The sequence below is a fragment of the Limulus polyphemus genome, unplaced genomic scaffold (assembly GCF_000517525.1).
Source record: "Limulus polyphemus unplaced genomic scaffold, Limulus_polyphemus-2.1.2 Scaffold2256, whole genome shotgun sequence".
Lineage (NCBI taxonomy): Eukaryota > Metazoa > Arthropoda > Merostomata > Xiphosura > Limulidae > Limulus > Limulus polyphemus.
Window position 1 is genome coordinate 140188 of NW_013667866.1, and position 16223 is coordinate 156410.

Below are 16223 nucleotides of genomic sequence, written 5' to 3' on the forward strand. Positions count from 1 at the left end.
ACATTAATAGTTTCATTATGGGTTCCAGTACACACATTAATAGTTTCATTATGGGTTCAAGTATACACATTAATAGTTTCATTATGGGTTCAAGTACACACATTAATAGTTTCATTATGGGTTCCAGTACACACATTAATGGTTTCATTAGGGGTTCCAGTATACACATTAATAGTTTCATTATGAGTTCCAGTTCACACATTAATAGTTTCATTATGGGTTCCAGTACACACATTAATGGTTTCATTAGGGGTTCCAGTATGCACATTAATAGTTTCATTATGGGTTCCAGTTCACACATTAATGGTTTCATTATGGGTTCAAGTACACACATTAATAGTTTCATTATGGGTTCCAGTACACACATTAATGGTTTCATTATGGGTTCAAGTACACATGTTAACAGTCTCATTATGGGTTCCAGTACACACATTAATAGTTTCGTTATGGATTCAAGTACACACATTAATAGTTTTATTATGGGTTCCAGTACACACATTAATTAAATCTACAAATAATTCCAAGTGTACTTGATAACCAATTACACACTCACAATGGCATTACTGAACACAATACTGTTTCATTCTGGGTTTTAGTACACACATTATAAGCTTTGTTCTGGTTTCCAATACACAAATTAATGGTTCCATTATGGGTTTTAGTACACACGGTTGTGAATTCATTTTTGCAAGAGAAACTAGAGTGACACTTATTTCTTACTTCATTCATAGAAAGTTGCCTCTCTCCTGCAGTCAGATCATGCATGTTGATTTCTTTCAAAATAACCAGTGAGTCATCATTTTTATTTCTATACAACACAGCTGTACCAAAAGCCCCTAAAACAGTACAAATATGTCAGGTTTTAGTAATGATTAATCTAGAAATTATAAAGAAAAACAGATATTCAATCATCTATGACACTTATGTGTATGTACACACACAAAAATGACAAAATTTATGATGGTAAGAAGACTTAACCATGCTTTCTCTAAATATAAACATAAACTGTACAAAATATAACAGACACTGGTCTGAAATTACATGAACTTGACAGTCATTCTAGTTGGTAGTGTTGTCAGCAATTTAACATAAAACAAACAGAATTTTAAATTTTATGAATTTTATTTTTGAGAAACTGATGCAAACAGAGTGATATACTTGTCAAAACATTAGTAAACATTCAAGGTCTAATAACTTGAATGTCAAATAGATAAATTTCATAAAATACAATGCAAAAGATATAAATCAAAATGATAGGCATTTTTAAGATAAAATGAAAAAGTCTCAAAGCTTGCTTATACGAATACCAATTACACAAAACAAAAAGTTATAAATACTAACATTTTCCTAAACTGAAAATGTATTTCCAGTAGATAATTACCTGTTCTCATAAAAAGCTTTCTGAACTTTACTGCCCTCTATTGGCACAAAGTTGATACTCCCACCTAACCTCACTTATGTTGATGTGAGACATCTGCATACTAACATGTAAATGATCATGCAGCAACACTCCACCAATTGTAGTGCAACACTATCACTATTGTAACTAGCACACTCTCCAACCTTTTAGTCCTCAATTACTTCAAACTAAACCACACCAGAAGTGGGGAGGATGGGTGGAAAATGTTAGTGGAAGTAAGTATCTATCAGAAATACATTTTCAGTTAAGGAAAATGTTAACTTCCGATATAATGTCTTAACTCCTCTCACAAAAAGCTAGAATCCTACATTGAACAGGTGGAAAGACTGGTGAGAAAATGATATCCCTTTAGAAAGTATACAAAGGAAAACCATGGAGTGTGAGAAAAGCTAAATACAGGTATACTCTTCACCCTCTATTAATGTATAGCCAAGAGGGAAGAACAAAGAAGGGACCCCATTAAAATGAAAGAAAATAACAGACTCCCCTGGTGTTGAATGACTAGATCACATCATACCACAATTCAACCATCCAGTACCCACTCAGCATGTGCACACCTCCAACACAACCATAACCATATCTACTGGAAACTGACATCCAGGGGATGATAAGAAGGTGGAGAGCCAAGGTGGGAATGCATCTCCAGTCCATAACCAAACAGCATTAAAAATTGATTGTCCAGTCTCTGGTAGAAGGAGGGTAACTTGCCACAGACATGTGAGGACTTATGTGGCTGGTCCAGCTCTATCATCCAACCATCACCATATCCACTGGGACCTGAGGAGGCAAACTGGATATTTTGGCAGAATGCATTGTCCATTACTTAGCAGCATCTGGCATTGTACATCAAGTCTGTGGTAGGAGTGCACCAATGTCATCTAGACTGGCAGAATGCCACCACCCTACTCTCAAATGAATGGTATTGAGTACACTCAGGAGGACTGGCCTTCAAGGTCCACCACCCAAGTGGTTAGAAACTGGTAAGTGGGAAGGACTCCTGTACTTCCCTAGAAGAAGGTGGAAAAGAGTGTGTCGGTGAGTCCAGAGGAACGCAGCACCAGAGACAGTGCAATGGGAGACCGTGATAACTTATTTTGAAAAGCAAACCGATTCTGTAATTGACAGTACACAGATCATCAGAGATGGTCTGTAATCCCTGTCTGCTTTACTCATGTTAGTCCATGAGTGTATGGTCTGGTGTAAACATTTTTAAGAAGCAAAACCCCACGAGGAATACCTTCTAGCAGTCTTGCGGAACACCACATCTTTATGGTGAGCATAACTTGACACACAGGTCTTACAGTGCAGATTTAAGAATAAGTATACCTGGTCAGGCAACACTCACCGCTGGGTGGGATCCATCCAACTATGCATCAAAGACCTCTGAAAAGGAAACAAGATTAATGGAGAACTTATCCACTCAAAAAGAATATGTGTAGCACAAAATGGCAACTGGAAGAATACAAAATCCTTTGGAACAAGAAAAGACTAGTTAGTGAAGATAATAAGCAGTAAAGGTATGAAGAGTGATCCACATACTGACACCAATGAAATCCTTCTATGGATGAAGGAAATGAGCATCCAGGGACAGGATGAGATGATGAATATGAAGGGAAATACACAGAAAATACGAAAATAATCTGGAGAAAAGGAAGAATAAGCCAGATGAGTCTACTGGCAAATCCAACCCATAATGATAATTAGATATTTGTAACAGGACTGGGAGGATTCCAAGGAATAAACACTGGGAGCATTTAACATGGAAGAAATCAGTGTGCACCCGATAACAGGAGAGAGCCACAACCAGACAGAGGAGTGTGAAGGCAGAAATACCCACACAGACTGCTGAAGTATTGAGCAAAAAGGAAGATCTGGGAAATCCCACATTAGCAAAGGGAAACAGTCCATTGTTATCTAACCCACTGAGGAAGAAAAAGAAGGATGCCTCACACAACAGAAAAAACTGTCCCACCAGACCAGGGACTGGACAAAAACATACATGAAAATGAACAATGTGAACAGACAGATAAAACATGCCATGCTGGGTCATAAGAGGGAGGAAGGAATAGGGAAAGGTGATACAAGAAGATGGTGCCCAAGAGGAAACCACAGCAGAACTATCCAAATTGGAGACACCAAAAGAACCTGACACAGAGTGGTCTGGATGATGGAAAGAGACCAGGAAAGCAGATAAATGGTAGATTATGCAAATATAGGTAAAGACCATTCCAATCCAGACCAAAAGCAACCAATGCTACAGCCAAAGAATATGAAACAAAACTAGGAGTGCTAAGAATTGAGATGAGTGAAAAAAGCATCTAGATAAGGAACACCCCACAGGGCACAAAGCCTCCCTGAAATACCCATGGGTCCAGGGACCACTTTATAGGAAAGATCCTATTAGGATGTGATAAATGATCTGCAATGAGATCCAGGGCACCTGGAATAATGATAAGCCAAAAAAAGAATTTTATGGCTGTTGCCCAATACAGGAGAACCAGTGGCCTAAACCAGAGGTCACTTAACCTAGTGCCCTCTTGCCTGAAGATGTACAAGACTATAGATGAGTAGTCAGAAAAAGACTATCACCAACCATCCCTGTAGGGCTGGAAGAAAGGGTACAGACCCCAACAAACTGCTAGGAGCTTCCAGGGATGGAAAGAAGAGAGGACTTCGAGAAAGACAACCATCCCAAAACCTCTTGAACAACCAGAAAATCATCCCTACTGTAAAGGGAAGCCTACAGATGTAGAGGAGGATGAGAAACACCTAAACAGGTGTTGTCTTGATCCAACCAACAGGCGAAGTCAGTCTGGGAGGAAGATGAAAGGATGAAAGGAGCATTCAAGGGATCCCAAACAAGGCTCCTCTGGACCAAAAAACCCAGTGAGGACATGACCCAAGAGGGATGAGTTCCTGAGAAGCCCACATCCCCAAAAAAAGAAGAACCTCTCACACAATGGGAGAAGCAGAGGAGGAGAGGCTGTACACCAGAATCTACATAGCCCTAAACCAACAAGGTAGAAGACTGGACCCAACGGAGTAGGGAAGAAAAAAACACCCAAAGAAGAACTAGGAATTGTGTGGAAGTGAGAGAAAACATTTTCACCTTCACAAACCAACCAACATGAGTCTTTACTCTTAGAAGAAAATTAGTAAAAAATGCAGGATCAGACTGAGAGAAAGCCAAATGTCTATGCCACAGTGGAAAAGATGGTCTCTGGAAAGGAACAGGACAGGCAAACACCATCCAATAAAAAATAGTATAGAGCCAAGGAGAGATCTGATGGAGGAGTTCAGACTAAAAACACATAGCCCTGTGGATGAAATGAAGAAAATTAAGATGCTGGGGAGAAGTTAATGAGGAGGAATGCATCTGAACACAATGCCCTCCGTCCACCACAAGCCAAGAGGGAAACCCAACAAAGGGGTAATTATGACTCCGTGGCTAAAAGTGGGAGGACCAATAAACAGTTCAGAGGTGACCTAGCAAAGACAGAGCACCAGTCCCATAACTTCTAGAGGACAAAAACATATGGGAATAAAAAAACCCAAATATATAAATCTCCCCATATGATGGCACCCTTGCAAGGCAAGTCCCAAACCACCTCCTAAATACTCTGGCAGGAAAAAGGAATTCATGGAGGAGTGGGAATCGAAAAATGACCAAACCAACTGCAATCACCTCAGGATCCAAGGATCTGTGACAAATGATCTCCAAACTTGGGTAAAGCTGTCTAAAACATTGTTGTAGCATGTCTGATGTAGTATAAATGGTACAACTACCACCATGTGCAATCAAATTCCGAACCCCCAGTGTTCGAAGTCCATATACATAACGTTGTCCCAATGAGGGGACATGAGCCTGCCCTCCCCATTCTGGAGGATAGAACTGACCAGAAAGAGAAACAGGGACAAGACAGGTGTGGGAGAAAAGGGAAGTCAAGTTAAGCCCCAAGAAATCAGCTGTAGTAGTTACAGCAACTGAGGTTGAAACCATGTGTCATTGCAAGGATATTAAAATTGGAGATGACAGGAAAAAAAAAAGAAATTAAATAATAAACTTGAGAGAAAACACATCCTAACAGACAACTATCAATCGAGAAGTGATTAAGGGCTGCAAGGTTGGAAAGGCACTAGTTACAATAGGGGTAGTGTCGTATTCCTAGTGGTGGAAGGTTGCTACATGATCATTTGCATGTTAGTATACAGATGTCTCATGTTAACATGCATGGGGGTAGGTAGGAGTATGAAGGCTAGTGATGAGAGAAAATCTGCACCAATAAAGGGTAGTGTAAACTGAGAAAGGTTTTTTTTGAGAGAGGAGATAAGATATCATATTGGAATTTAAATTTCTTCACATTACAATTTCAAAAGTAATCAATTAAATATTGTAAACCTTTATTTTCATTACACATTCCTTTCATTAACAATCATTTTTTGCAACCAATTAAATATCACAGGAAATTAAATCTTTTAGCAGAACAATCACCTTTCCCCACAGTTCGTATTTTTTCATATTCAGCCATACTCTGTGAACGGCTACGTGATTCAATGGGTCCATATAATACATCTTTTAGTTTCTCTGGTATGAAATACAGGGCACCAACTGGACTAAAAATACAAAATAGGGTAATAATAATAACAAAAAGTTCTTCAAACAAAATCATATCAATTCAAACTAAAACAAATATACATTCCACACTCAGTCATTATTTGCTCATATAGAATATTTTTTATTTCCAAAAAACATCAACTTGCTAACATGAACTTTCCTAAAAATTACTTTAAAAGGTTCTTATTCAAACACTTAGGACAAGCTTATCAATCAACACTACTAAACTACCAAATCAAAAGATATCAGGGTTTTTGTTCTAGTTATACATCCAAACTAATTGTTATGAACAAATTACATGCTATCAACAAAAATGAGAGTAAAATATTCGAAAAAAAAACTTTTCAGTGGAAGGACCTCTTGAAATTCCTCATTTCTATTATAAACAGATAAATATGAAATGTTTAACACCTACAGAACTCTGAATATAGTAAACTTACAGAACTTGCTCAACATCATTTATCACTTGAAGCACTCTTGTATCTGACCCTGGTAGATCTTTAGAAAAGTCTACTTTACACTGCAATAAAAAGGTCAGTCACAAACTTATAAAGACACTGAAAAACATCTAAGATATATATAAAATTTCCCTTATTCTAAGGTTTGACAAAGGTTGCATATTTTTCTACAATACTCAGCAAAGTCAATGACAAATGGTGTAACCCAAATGCATGCTATATGTCTTTACTTTTATGGCAGTTTGGAACGTATTTTTTTTTGTATTTCCACACTTTCATTGAAAAAAAAAAGAGAGTTTCAATAATCTTTCTACTGAAAATGTAACCCTAAATAACTTTCTGAAACTGGTCAAAAATGCATGGTAAAGAATCAAAATTAATTCTAGAATTCATCAATGTTATTTCACTTGTAATTTATACAAGGTTAGTGTTTACACTTTGGCTAGCAACTTTGTAAAAACAAGAAATTCCTCATCATTATGTATATATAAACATGCATGTTAACTGAATATTTTTTATACATGACCTAAAGATTATTTTAGGTAATTTGGCAGCATAACATACATCTATTAAAATCTTTATATAAGTTTATAAACTGTACGGTTTCGTCTTGTAGATTTTATACTATAATTTGAGGAGCATACAATTTAATATCCTAAGAAAGATAATTTTAGAAACCGTAAGGACTTACTTTTGGGATCTGGTAATGTTTTACAGCTTGATTACACAACCTGCAGACAGAACTCAATCACACATTAACTGTGTTTGAAGATATGAATCTTTTTTTTTATTTTTACAGACTAATGATTATGCAATACAACATTAGTTTGGTACGAGATCTTGATTCAGATATCTAAATATTAAGTTGATTTATAAAATATTGAAGGCATATTGCACAAATAAATTATTATGTAGATATGACAAACAGGAATGCTAAATGACATGAAGTTTCTATTTAAAAATCTTATTAGAAAAATGTAAACATCTCAACCATCATACGTAAATATATTTACCATATATATATAAACAATTTCATGCACCAGGATCTTACCTTATGCAAATACTTATATATACTTTTAATGTAAAATATACAGAGTGGTGTCAACAAATAGCTACTTTTGAAATTTTCATAGGCTAGAATTTACAATATTTTGTGACCACAAACCCTTTATTAAAGCCATCTTGCTTCAATACTAATCAAACAAAAATAATACTAAAGTCTCAATTTAACATTTAATATCATTATCTTTGTGATCACATAGCCTTTACTAAAGCTACCTTGCCTAAATATTAATCAAGTAAAAATAATACTCAAGTCTCATTTTAACATTTCATATCATTATCTTTGTGATCACACAGCCTTTACTAAAGCTACCTTGCCTAAATATTAATCAAGTAAAAATAAAACACAAGTCTCAACTTAACATTTACACCTAATTCATAAGTAATGATAGGGATTACTGCATTGAATAATTACTTTTAAATTATAGGGGTCACAGTGTTCAGATTTCATAATTTTGGATATAACAAGTGAATGATTGTGTCAATACTACCCAAAGGCAGAGGTTGACCACCATTTCAAAGGAAGTTTAAGAAGAACAGTTTAGTATTCAATTTCCACATAATTGGTGAAGTTAAGCTGTGAGCAGGACAGATGGAATTAGGTACCTTAGAAAATTCAATTCTTCACTATTCATCTGTGTGTATATTTGAGTTTGTTTAGAGCATAAATTTGTTTTTAAACCAAATTAAAATATATAAAATGCCAAAAACAAAGAATAAGCACAACAATTGATAAAAGTTGCAACATATTATTTTTATAATACTCTATAATGCTGATCATTTCTGCCATTCTGCAATTTTTTTATTATTTATTTATTTCTGTCAGTGAACTGTTGAAGAATTATTGTTCATTACTTACAATTAGTAATAAATGTAATAGATAAAACCTAGCCAATTGTTCTTATAGAATTCATAATCACATCTAACTGAAAAAGTTTTGTAGTTTAGTTACTAAAAAATGTTATATGAATGTTTTAAACTGTATTGAAAAAGAAAATCTTATTTTCAAACCTTTGTAATCTTCTTTAATTCTTGAATAATGAGTTTTCCCATTTCCTCCTGGGCCAATCGACAGCCCAGAAAATCAAATCGTGCTCCATCTGCACTTCTGTCTAGAAAATTATCCACCAAAGCACAAAAAAAATCTCTGATTGGGTTGTTGTTAAATATGGTTTCAGCTGACAATATCTGGTACAAAATATGTAAAAAAGAAGAAGAAAAACAAGAAGTTTTCTCATGTGATATATGAAGATATTTGAATAATTCTTTCATATTACTTATAAAGAAGTGAACTTAAGAAATATATATAGTTATATGTAGATAATACTATATGAATTTAAACAATTTATATATAAATGCATTGATAATGAGAACAGTCACATAAACACTGGTCTTCAGTTTCAGAAGAATTAAACACTTATTACTCAGGAAATAGCAATATCTACATTATATAGAGGGTTGAGTGCATTATATTAAAACAATTTTGAATATGCATATCACCAAGTCACCTGAAAAATACAGCTCATATAAAACCAGACTGGAATGGCATGTATCAGAACGACATTTTGATATTATTTGCTATTTAATAGGTAGTGTGATGCCACCCAAAACTGATTGCTTTTGGAAATGGTATGTAACAGCCCCTTCCAATGCAAAATATTCATACACTGAGATCACAAAGGTGCATTCAAATGAATTCAGAATTTCCTAGATGCAGAGTATATCCCTTATACTTAATGGCAAATAAAAACAAAGAAATATGGATCAATTTGTGACACCAGGACCATCTAGACAGAGCCTTGCAATAAATCATACTTCAGCCATAGTAAGCAAAGTAACAGGTAAAAATCCATGAACAAAAGGGTCAGTGGCATCTATCCTGTCATGTGATAATGCAGTAAATCTCTCAGCATGAACCAAGAATATCAGGTGAAGAAGGAAAAACTAAATAGTCCCCCCCCCCCTGACCGTTCTACCATCAAGGAAGGAGTGGACTTAAAGGTCACAGAGAAAAGCCCCAAAATTTCAGAAACCCAAATAACTAATTGAAGAAAAAAAGTAGAAGGTGGATGATTCAAATTGTACTCGTGAGAAGTTGACTTAGTAAAGAAAAGCATTAGAAAAAACCGAGTCCAAATTCTCCACAGAATAACCAGAATCAACAAAGAAAGCAGCTTCAGAGGCACCAGGAGAAAACACCTCTTGGCCTAATGTATGTCTTCATCTCCCAACAGATCAAAACACAGCCTCAACTGAGAGTGACCCCTCCCTGACCATAGAGAGACACAAGATAAAGAAGGAATAAGAAAGATTGGATTAGCCACTGTGCTGGCAATGGTAATATGGGAGTTCATATCTGCAAACATCAATTCAGTTTTTTTTTGTTTGTTTATTAAAGGAAATTAAAATGATATGGAAATCCACAAGGCAATGCGAAAATTGCAACCCATAACGAAACAAACCACAGCACTTTGTCAGAAAAAACTGACCAACACTCTGTCGTGAAAAAGTGATTACATTATCTGAGTGAGGTGCTTATATACAGTGTCAGGATAGAGGTTGCATTGATGCGAGTGGAGAGATTTAAAAGTTAGATATTCCCAAAGGTATTTAAGTGGAGTATAAAAGACTGGAGTATGTGAAACCAATGCTTAGATAGGCAAAGCCAATGTCGAGGAATAGCTAAAATGACAGTGGAGTGTAAGTATGTTTTGAAAGCATTTACTCAACTTATGTATATTTTGTATATTACATGAGAACTCTTAAGTTTTACCTAATTAACACCAACATTACAGATACAATAATTTCAATAAATTTTACATCATGTCTTAAGTTTGTGCATATCCTCATATTTATTCCAAAAGAAGACTAAATATTGATCTTATTTTCAACATTATGGCAAATCTTTAGAAAATGCAGGAGTGGTATGTGGCATCAAACTAAATACTCATTCTGCAAATACTGCACATTATTTGAAAGTTTTATACTAAACACTTCAGTTTCAGTTCAGGGTAGCAGTAAATGTATGAATTTAAAAGCACAAGCTTTTTTTTCTTAATTTCAAAAATAAACTGAATTATACATACATGAATATCTACTACATTTAACAATGAGGTAGAGTTGTCACCATTCCAAAAAGAATGTATATAACCAGGAACACAGAGGTCTCAGAAGTGAGTCACCCTTTCAGGGTATGGAAGAAATGACAGAAGAGGTGTCTTAATGGATCATGATAAGAAGACCAGACAGACAAGATAAAAGATGATGGCAAGCATATAGAGTAGTTACCATTCTGAGGACATAGAGATAGAGAAATCTCTCCTCTGGAGACCAGATGCCAGAAATGACTCCAGTGTCCAGAACTGCACTCTCTCCTGAACAGAGGCATTGGTAGAAAAGTGTGCTTCTAGGATTGATTATCATCAAGTTCAAGGCAACACAAAGTGCCATCAGTGCTTGTGCTCACCATGGATATGGAAACCCACATGTTTGAGCAGAATAAGCCCAGAGACTTACTAATGAGCCATGAATGGCTCTGAGCTGATGCAAGTTTGAATAAAGTGAGGGAAGAAGAACATCCAGGGTCAAGTAGGATCAAATAATCCAATACAACAGTGAGAGGGTAAGATACAGTGGATCTCTGGATAGTGACAGGCCAGAAACCACTAAAGAGGACACATAGAGGCACATACAAGAGGAGCAAGGAACACAAGAAAAGGGACAAAAATTCTTGTACAGGAAATGAAAGCCTTAGTATCTAGAGCTCTGTGTTTCAGAGACATAACAAAGTAGGCTGAGCCTGCCCCTCACACACAATGAAAAAGGCTCCCAAGTAAATGAGATAAATGGTAGGGGTCAAGACTGAATTGGAGAGTTGAAACAGCCGTCCCAAAGAGATGACTCTTGAAAGAGAGTGAAAGTCACCACAGAGGAAGCCACATTTGGCAGAGGTAAGTAGAGGCAAAACATTTATACGTTAGTGGAATAAGAGGTCTCAAGAATGAAACCTCCAAGCAAAAGCCCATTGGATGACAAAGTATAAGAAATATCCACCTTCCAAAAATAACAAATACATTGCAAAGAAACAGTGCAAGACAGAGGTCCTGAAAAGAAGATTGAGGGGGATGAATGTCAGAAAGTAATGCAACCCAACAAAGTACATCCTGGAAACAAAGAAACCAAATTAACTACTACAAAATGAAACAAATCAAGAGCACGATGCAAAACAGATACATGCAAGCTGCCCATGAAAAACTGACAGGATCATAAAGTAAAACCTCTAAAAGAAGGAAAAGAGTGATAAGTAGTGTAGAAATTGAGTCAGTAAGAATTGAAGATAAGTAGATGGATAAAAAAAAGAAAGAAAAGAACCCCAAACTGAAAGAAGAGATTTAGGTGATCTATGGAATCCAAAATGGTAGGACTACTAATCCTCATCAGGAAGAGGGAACTAAAAGCAAAGGCAGATGTGAAAACAAAAGTGATGAAACACCTTACAAGATAGAGCTGGCTCAGCTAAGAAATGAAAGCAGGAGACTGGAAATCCTGGATGCAAGGTCAGAATGGAATCAATCACCTGGTGCACAATGGCAGTAATACCACTGGCCACTATACTATTGGATGACTTCTGTTGAGGAAGAGTACCCAAATCTTGAGATATCAAAAACATTGAAACATGAATGCATAATTCATTTAATCCAAAAACATATGTTTTAGGTGGTTCTTTGTTGTAAACTATGAGTAATATATAATGGCACAGAATCCAACAATTTTTTTTCTATTTGCTTGTGTGTGTAAAAATAAAACAAGCCAATATGTTGATGATGGATAGGTTTAATGATGACCTTGAAGAGTACTGGATGAAATCTGTATGTTGGGTAAAACAATGGGCACTAGTGCTACCAAAGAAAACTTAAAATACAAAATGACACATATCAAAAAGTACAAATCTGATTAAAAGAAAGACATCAGCTGAAGATAATTCAAGTGAAAGTTCCAACTGAAAAGTTTAAAATTCTATATCTTTCTTTCACATAATAAAGAAAAATAAGGAAAGATATACAACACTACAAATCGTGGCAAAAGTTTAAAATAATAAGCATAAAAATATCAGTGATTCCTAGAGAAAATATATATCTGAAGACAAGAAGTGTCAAAGAAAAAATGACCTTATTTAAATTCTAGTGCTCATGGGGATTACTGCCCATGAAGGATATCTCAACCTATTATTGATGGAGGGCTATAATCTAATGATGACTACATCATAAGCTGGCACAATACATGTTAACATGTGTAGAACTTGGAACTTTATTCAAGTCAAAAATATTCACAGCAGTGTGCAAAGTATTAGCTATTTGTTATGCAGAGAGATAATTAGTGTTTCTGAATAAAGTATTTTATTTCTAAAGACTCCATATATCTACTTTTTACCCTTATACAGTTTCATAATCTAATATTTTACATTTTTAATTTTTATTTCCATGGGTCAAGTCCAAGCTGAAACCTCCTGTATACCAGATGAATGCTCTACAAACTCAGCAAAAGGTTGAAAAATACAAAGCATTCCATGCAGAAAAGATATAGATTACACATGAATGCTAAACTTTTCCTCTGAAAATGTATTTCTGATAGATGCTCATCTCTGCATAAAGAAATGCTATCTTCCTCACACATCTGAAATTTACATGCCACTAACCTTGAAGTAACTCTCACCTAAATTCACATGTTTTACAAGAAATGAGCTGCTGCATGATGACATGACCAATCGAGAAAAGCCCTCCATCAATAGGAGGGTGACAGAACCTCCATGTGCAATAACTTCACCTATGCACTTGCACTCATGATAACTTCATTCTTTGACGAGGAAAGAAAAAGAATATGCACCAGAAGTGAGGAGGATGGGTGAGAATGTGTGAGGAGGTATCTATTGGAAATACATCTTCAAGTTAGGAAAATATTAACCTCCAAGACGATAATGCACCTCCTCACACAGAAATGCTAGAATCCTTCACTGAAATGGTAGAGGGGCTAATGTAAAATTTTATCTAGATAAGACAAATGAGCCCTATGTGTTGCAGGGATGGGTGGAATGTAAATATGATCATTGAAACACTTGCACACGAGTAGTCAGCGAGCCAGTACATATAGTGTGGTTGGGGTGTGTTCAGATCATACCTTGTGTGGTCACCTCGACTATATTGAACAGACTCTGGTTGAAAAAGGCGAGCCCTTTAGTTATGTATTGTGTTTTCATACAATGTGTGCTCACCTCAACTATACTGAATAGACACTGGCTGCTGAAGGTGGATACAAGAGATATCTTTATTGTTTTTTAGGGATCCACTGTCCAAGCAGCTAGAAACTAGTAAGTAGAAAGGGTCTCCCATGCTCCACTTGAAGAAAAATGATGGGAGAATTAAGAGCCAATCCAGATCCAAACAATCAAATAGGTGAGAGATAGAAGGAAGGGAGATAAGAGAGAAAGTACAGTTACCTTCCTGTGTGGTAGAAGTCTTAGGAAGGAATGATCGAACACAAGTGTAAATGCATGGAGGTTATGTCACCTTCCTATTTGTGGATGGATTTTGTTACATGATGATGTCATCATGCCCTGGTGCAGTTCACATAAAACACATGAATTTAGGTGGGAGTTACCTCAAGGCTAGTGTCATGCAAGTCTCATAGGCAGGTGCACAAGGAGGTAAGTTATCATCACGGAATTTAGATGTTCTCCCTTAGCTAATAATTTACATTTCCTAGTTTATAATCATAAAAAATAAACACATGAACTTCTAAGTTATCTCCAAGAGTATAATTGGTTTACATTTTCCACATTTATCTTCTTTTAATGTACTAAAAAAAAAGAGGAAAACAAGATAAAAGCTATAAATGTTTTTACTAATTGTATAAAAGACTTATATACCTCTATTTCAAATCCATCAAAACAAATGCAATTCAAAACCTAACTTTTAGCATTACCCATAAACAAGTAATTCTTACCCGTCACACTTCCTAGTTCTAACCTTAATAAGAAAAGTTATACAAAAGCTTAAGGTGTTTCTGGATCAGTTTTATATAATCATCTTATTTGATAAAAACTACATAAATATATATTCATTTCATGAAGTTTCTAAGTGTCTTTAACTTACCCTCTTTTTATTAACAGTAAGATATATTTCAGACTCTGTTCCGTGAGCTATGAAAGCAATGCTTGCTACCTTTGTTCCACCAAGTTTTGCAGCAACCATTCCTAAAAATATACATATATATGTTTTTAATGTTAATTTACTAGTATTTTAATCATACACTCTTAATATTTTTTGACAGTAATCTATAATTGTATTACAAAAGAACTTTCTCAGTGTACGAGCCTAACAATTTCAACCTACAAATTCACTAGAATGGAAGATTTTTATCAACTGATTGATGTGTTTAATATATAATGTCACTTACTGAAACTTCATTACTTTAACTGTTCTGTGTTATTCAACTATTTATTAACTCATCCATTCATCATATACTGATAAAACATAAAACTAACACAAAACCTGTCAGTGTGGGGAAACTTGATTCTTACCAAATAAGTCATTCAGTAAATTAATCTCCTACAGATACAACACAAAACCTGTCAGTGTGGAAAAACTTGATTCTTACCAATTAAGTCATCCAGTGAATTAATCTCGTACTGATACAGCACAAGACTGATACAGGACCGGACAGCTTGGGGAATCTGGCTGGAAAATTTGTATTTACTTGAAACAATTAGAAGTCTTCTTGCAATGTTCAGATGATTAACTAAAAACTGAGCAGATGTTTCATCAGAAGAATAAGTGTTTCCAGTGCTTGATATTCCTTGTAATGATGCCTCCCACACCTCAAAAGCGGTTGTAGGGTTCTTCATTCCTCAACTGTCTGTTACTCCACCTGCAGTCATGATTTTTTTGTAGTGACTTTCCCAATATTTCATTGATCAACTGTAAATATAGAGGGAAAGTAAAGAAATTTACTTGGAATTATAATATATAATGTATATGCTTATTTTATACACATATCCCCTTAATAATTTAATGTAAATTTACAAACCACACTTAGCTGAAAAACTTTAAAATTTAAATTCTGAAAAACAAAAATCACCAAACTCTACCAAATGTATGTATAAAAGTAGAAAGAAAACTTGAGGGGCACCATGTTTTGGTGTAGGAGCTACGATCCTCACTGGGTTGGTTATAAAGGAAACTGCCATTATAAAACATGACAAGAACAAGCAAAATAAAATATGTAAACAATGACAAAGAGAGAATGAAATCTTGGATGACATTTTCAGGCATATTCTCTTTTAAGAAAGTGCAGACACAAATAACTGACTTGAGTGATAATTTCATCCATAGAAGTTAATTAAAAACACTTCATTTTAAGTCTTGCATGTAGAATAATCTATAGGGACATTGATCATTTTGTATGTACATAAGCATAGAAAAAGAACTGGTTAAATGAATAACCTCCTTCACAGAAATTAATCCAGCACACTTGGTTTTAAGTCACAGTATAATATCCAGGAAGATTAGTCACAAGTTTAGTTTGACAGCTAGTTAAACAATAGCTTGGAGAGAGGAAAAAGGGATAAGTCTATACACTTGAGCAATTACTTTTATGGTAACTAGTAAATAGT

General features: G+C 35.2%; 1 protein-coding gene across 2 annotated transcripts in view; it reads right to left on the minus strand.

Annotated features, from left to right (window-relative positions):
* Positions 1 to 16223, minus strand: part of LOC106466425 (serine/threonine-protein kinase Nek8-like) — a 77470-nt gene that overhangs the window by 60147 nt on the left and 1100 nt on the right. For both annotated transcript variants that reach the window (XR_002612194.1, XM_022394434.1), the window contains exons 2-7: positions 15209 to 15528; positions 14704 to 14804; positions 8567 to 8743; positions 6476 to 6555; positions 5913 to 6034; positions 721 to 836 (exon numbers count right to left, since the gene is read on the minus strand). Coding sequence is in view for 1 of the 2 variants with exons in the window: in XM_022394434.1 (XP_022250142.1) it covers positions 721 to 836; positions 5913 to 6034; positions 6476 to 6555; positions 8567 to 8743; positions 14704 to 14804; positions 15209 to 15455 (843 nt within the window). In the remaining variant the exon portion in view is untranslated. The remainder of the gene's footprint in view (positions 1 to 720; positions 837 to 5912; positions 6035 to 6475; positions 6556 to 8566; positions 8744 to 14703; positions 14805 to 15208; positions 15529 to 16223) is intronic.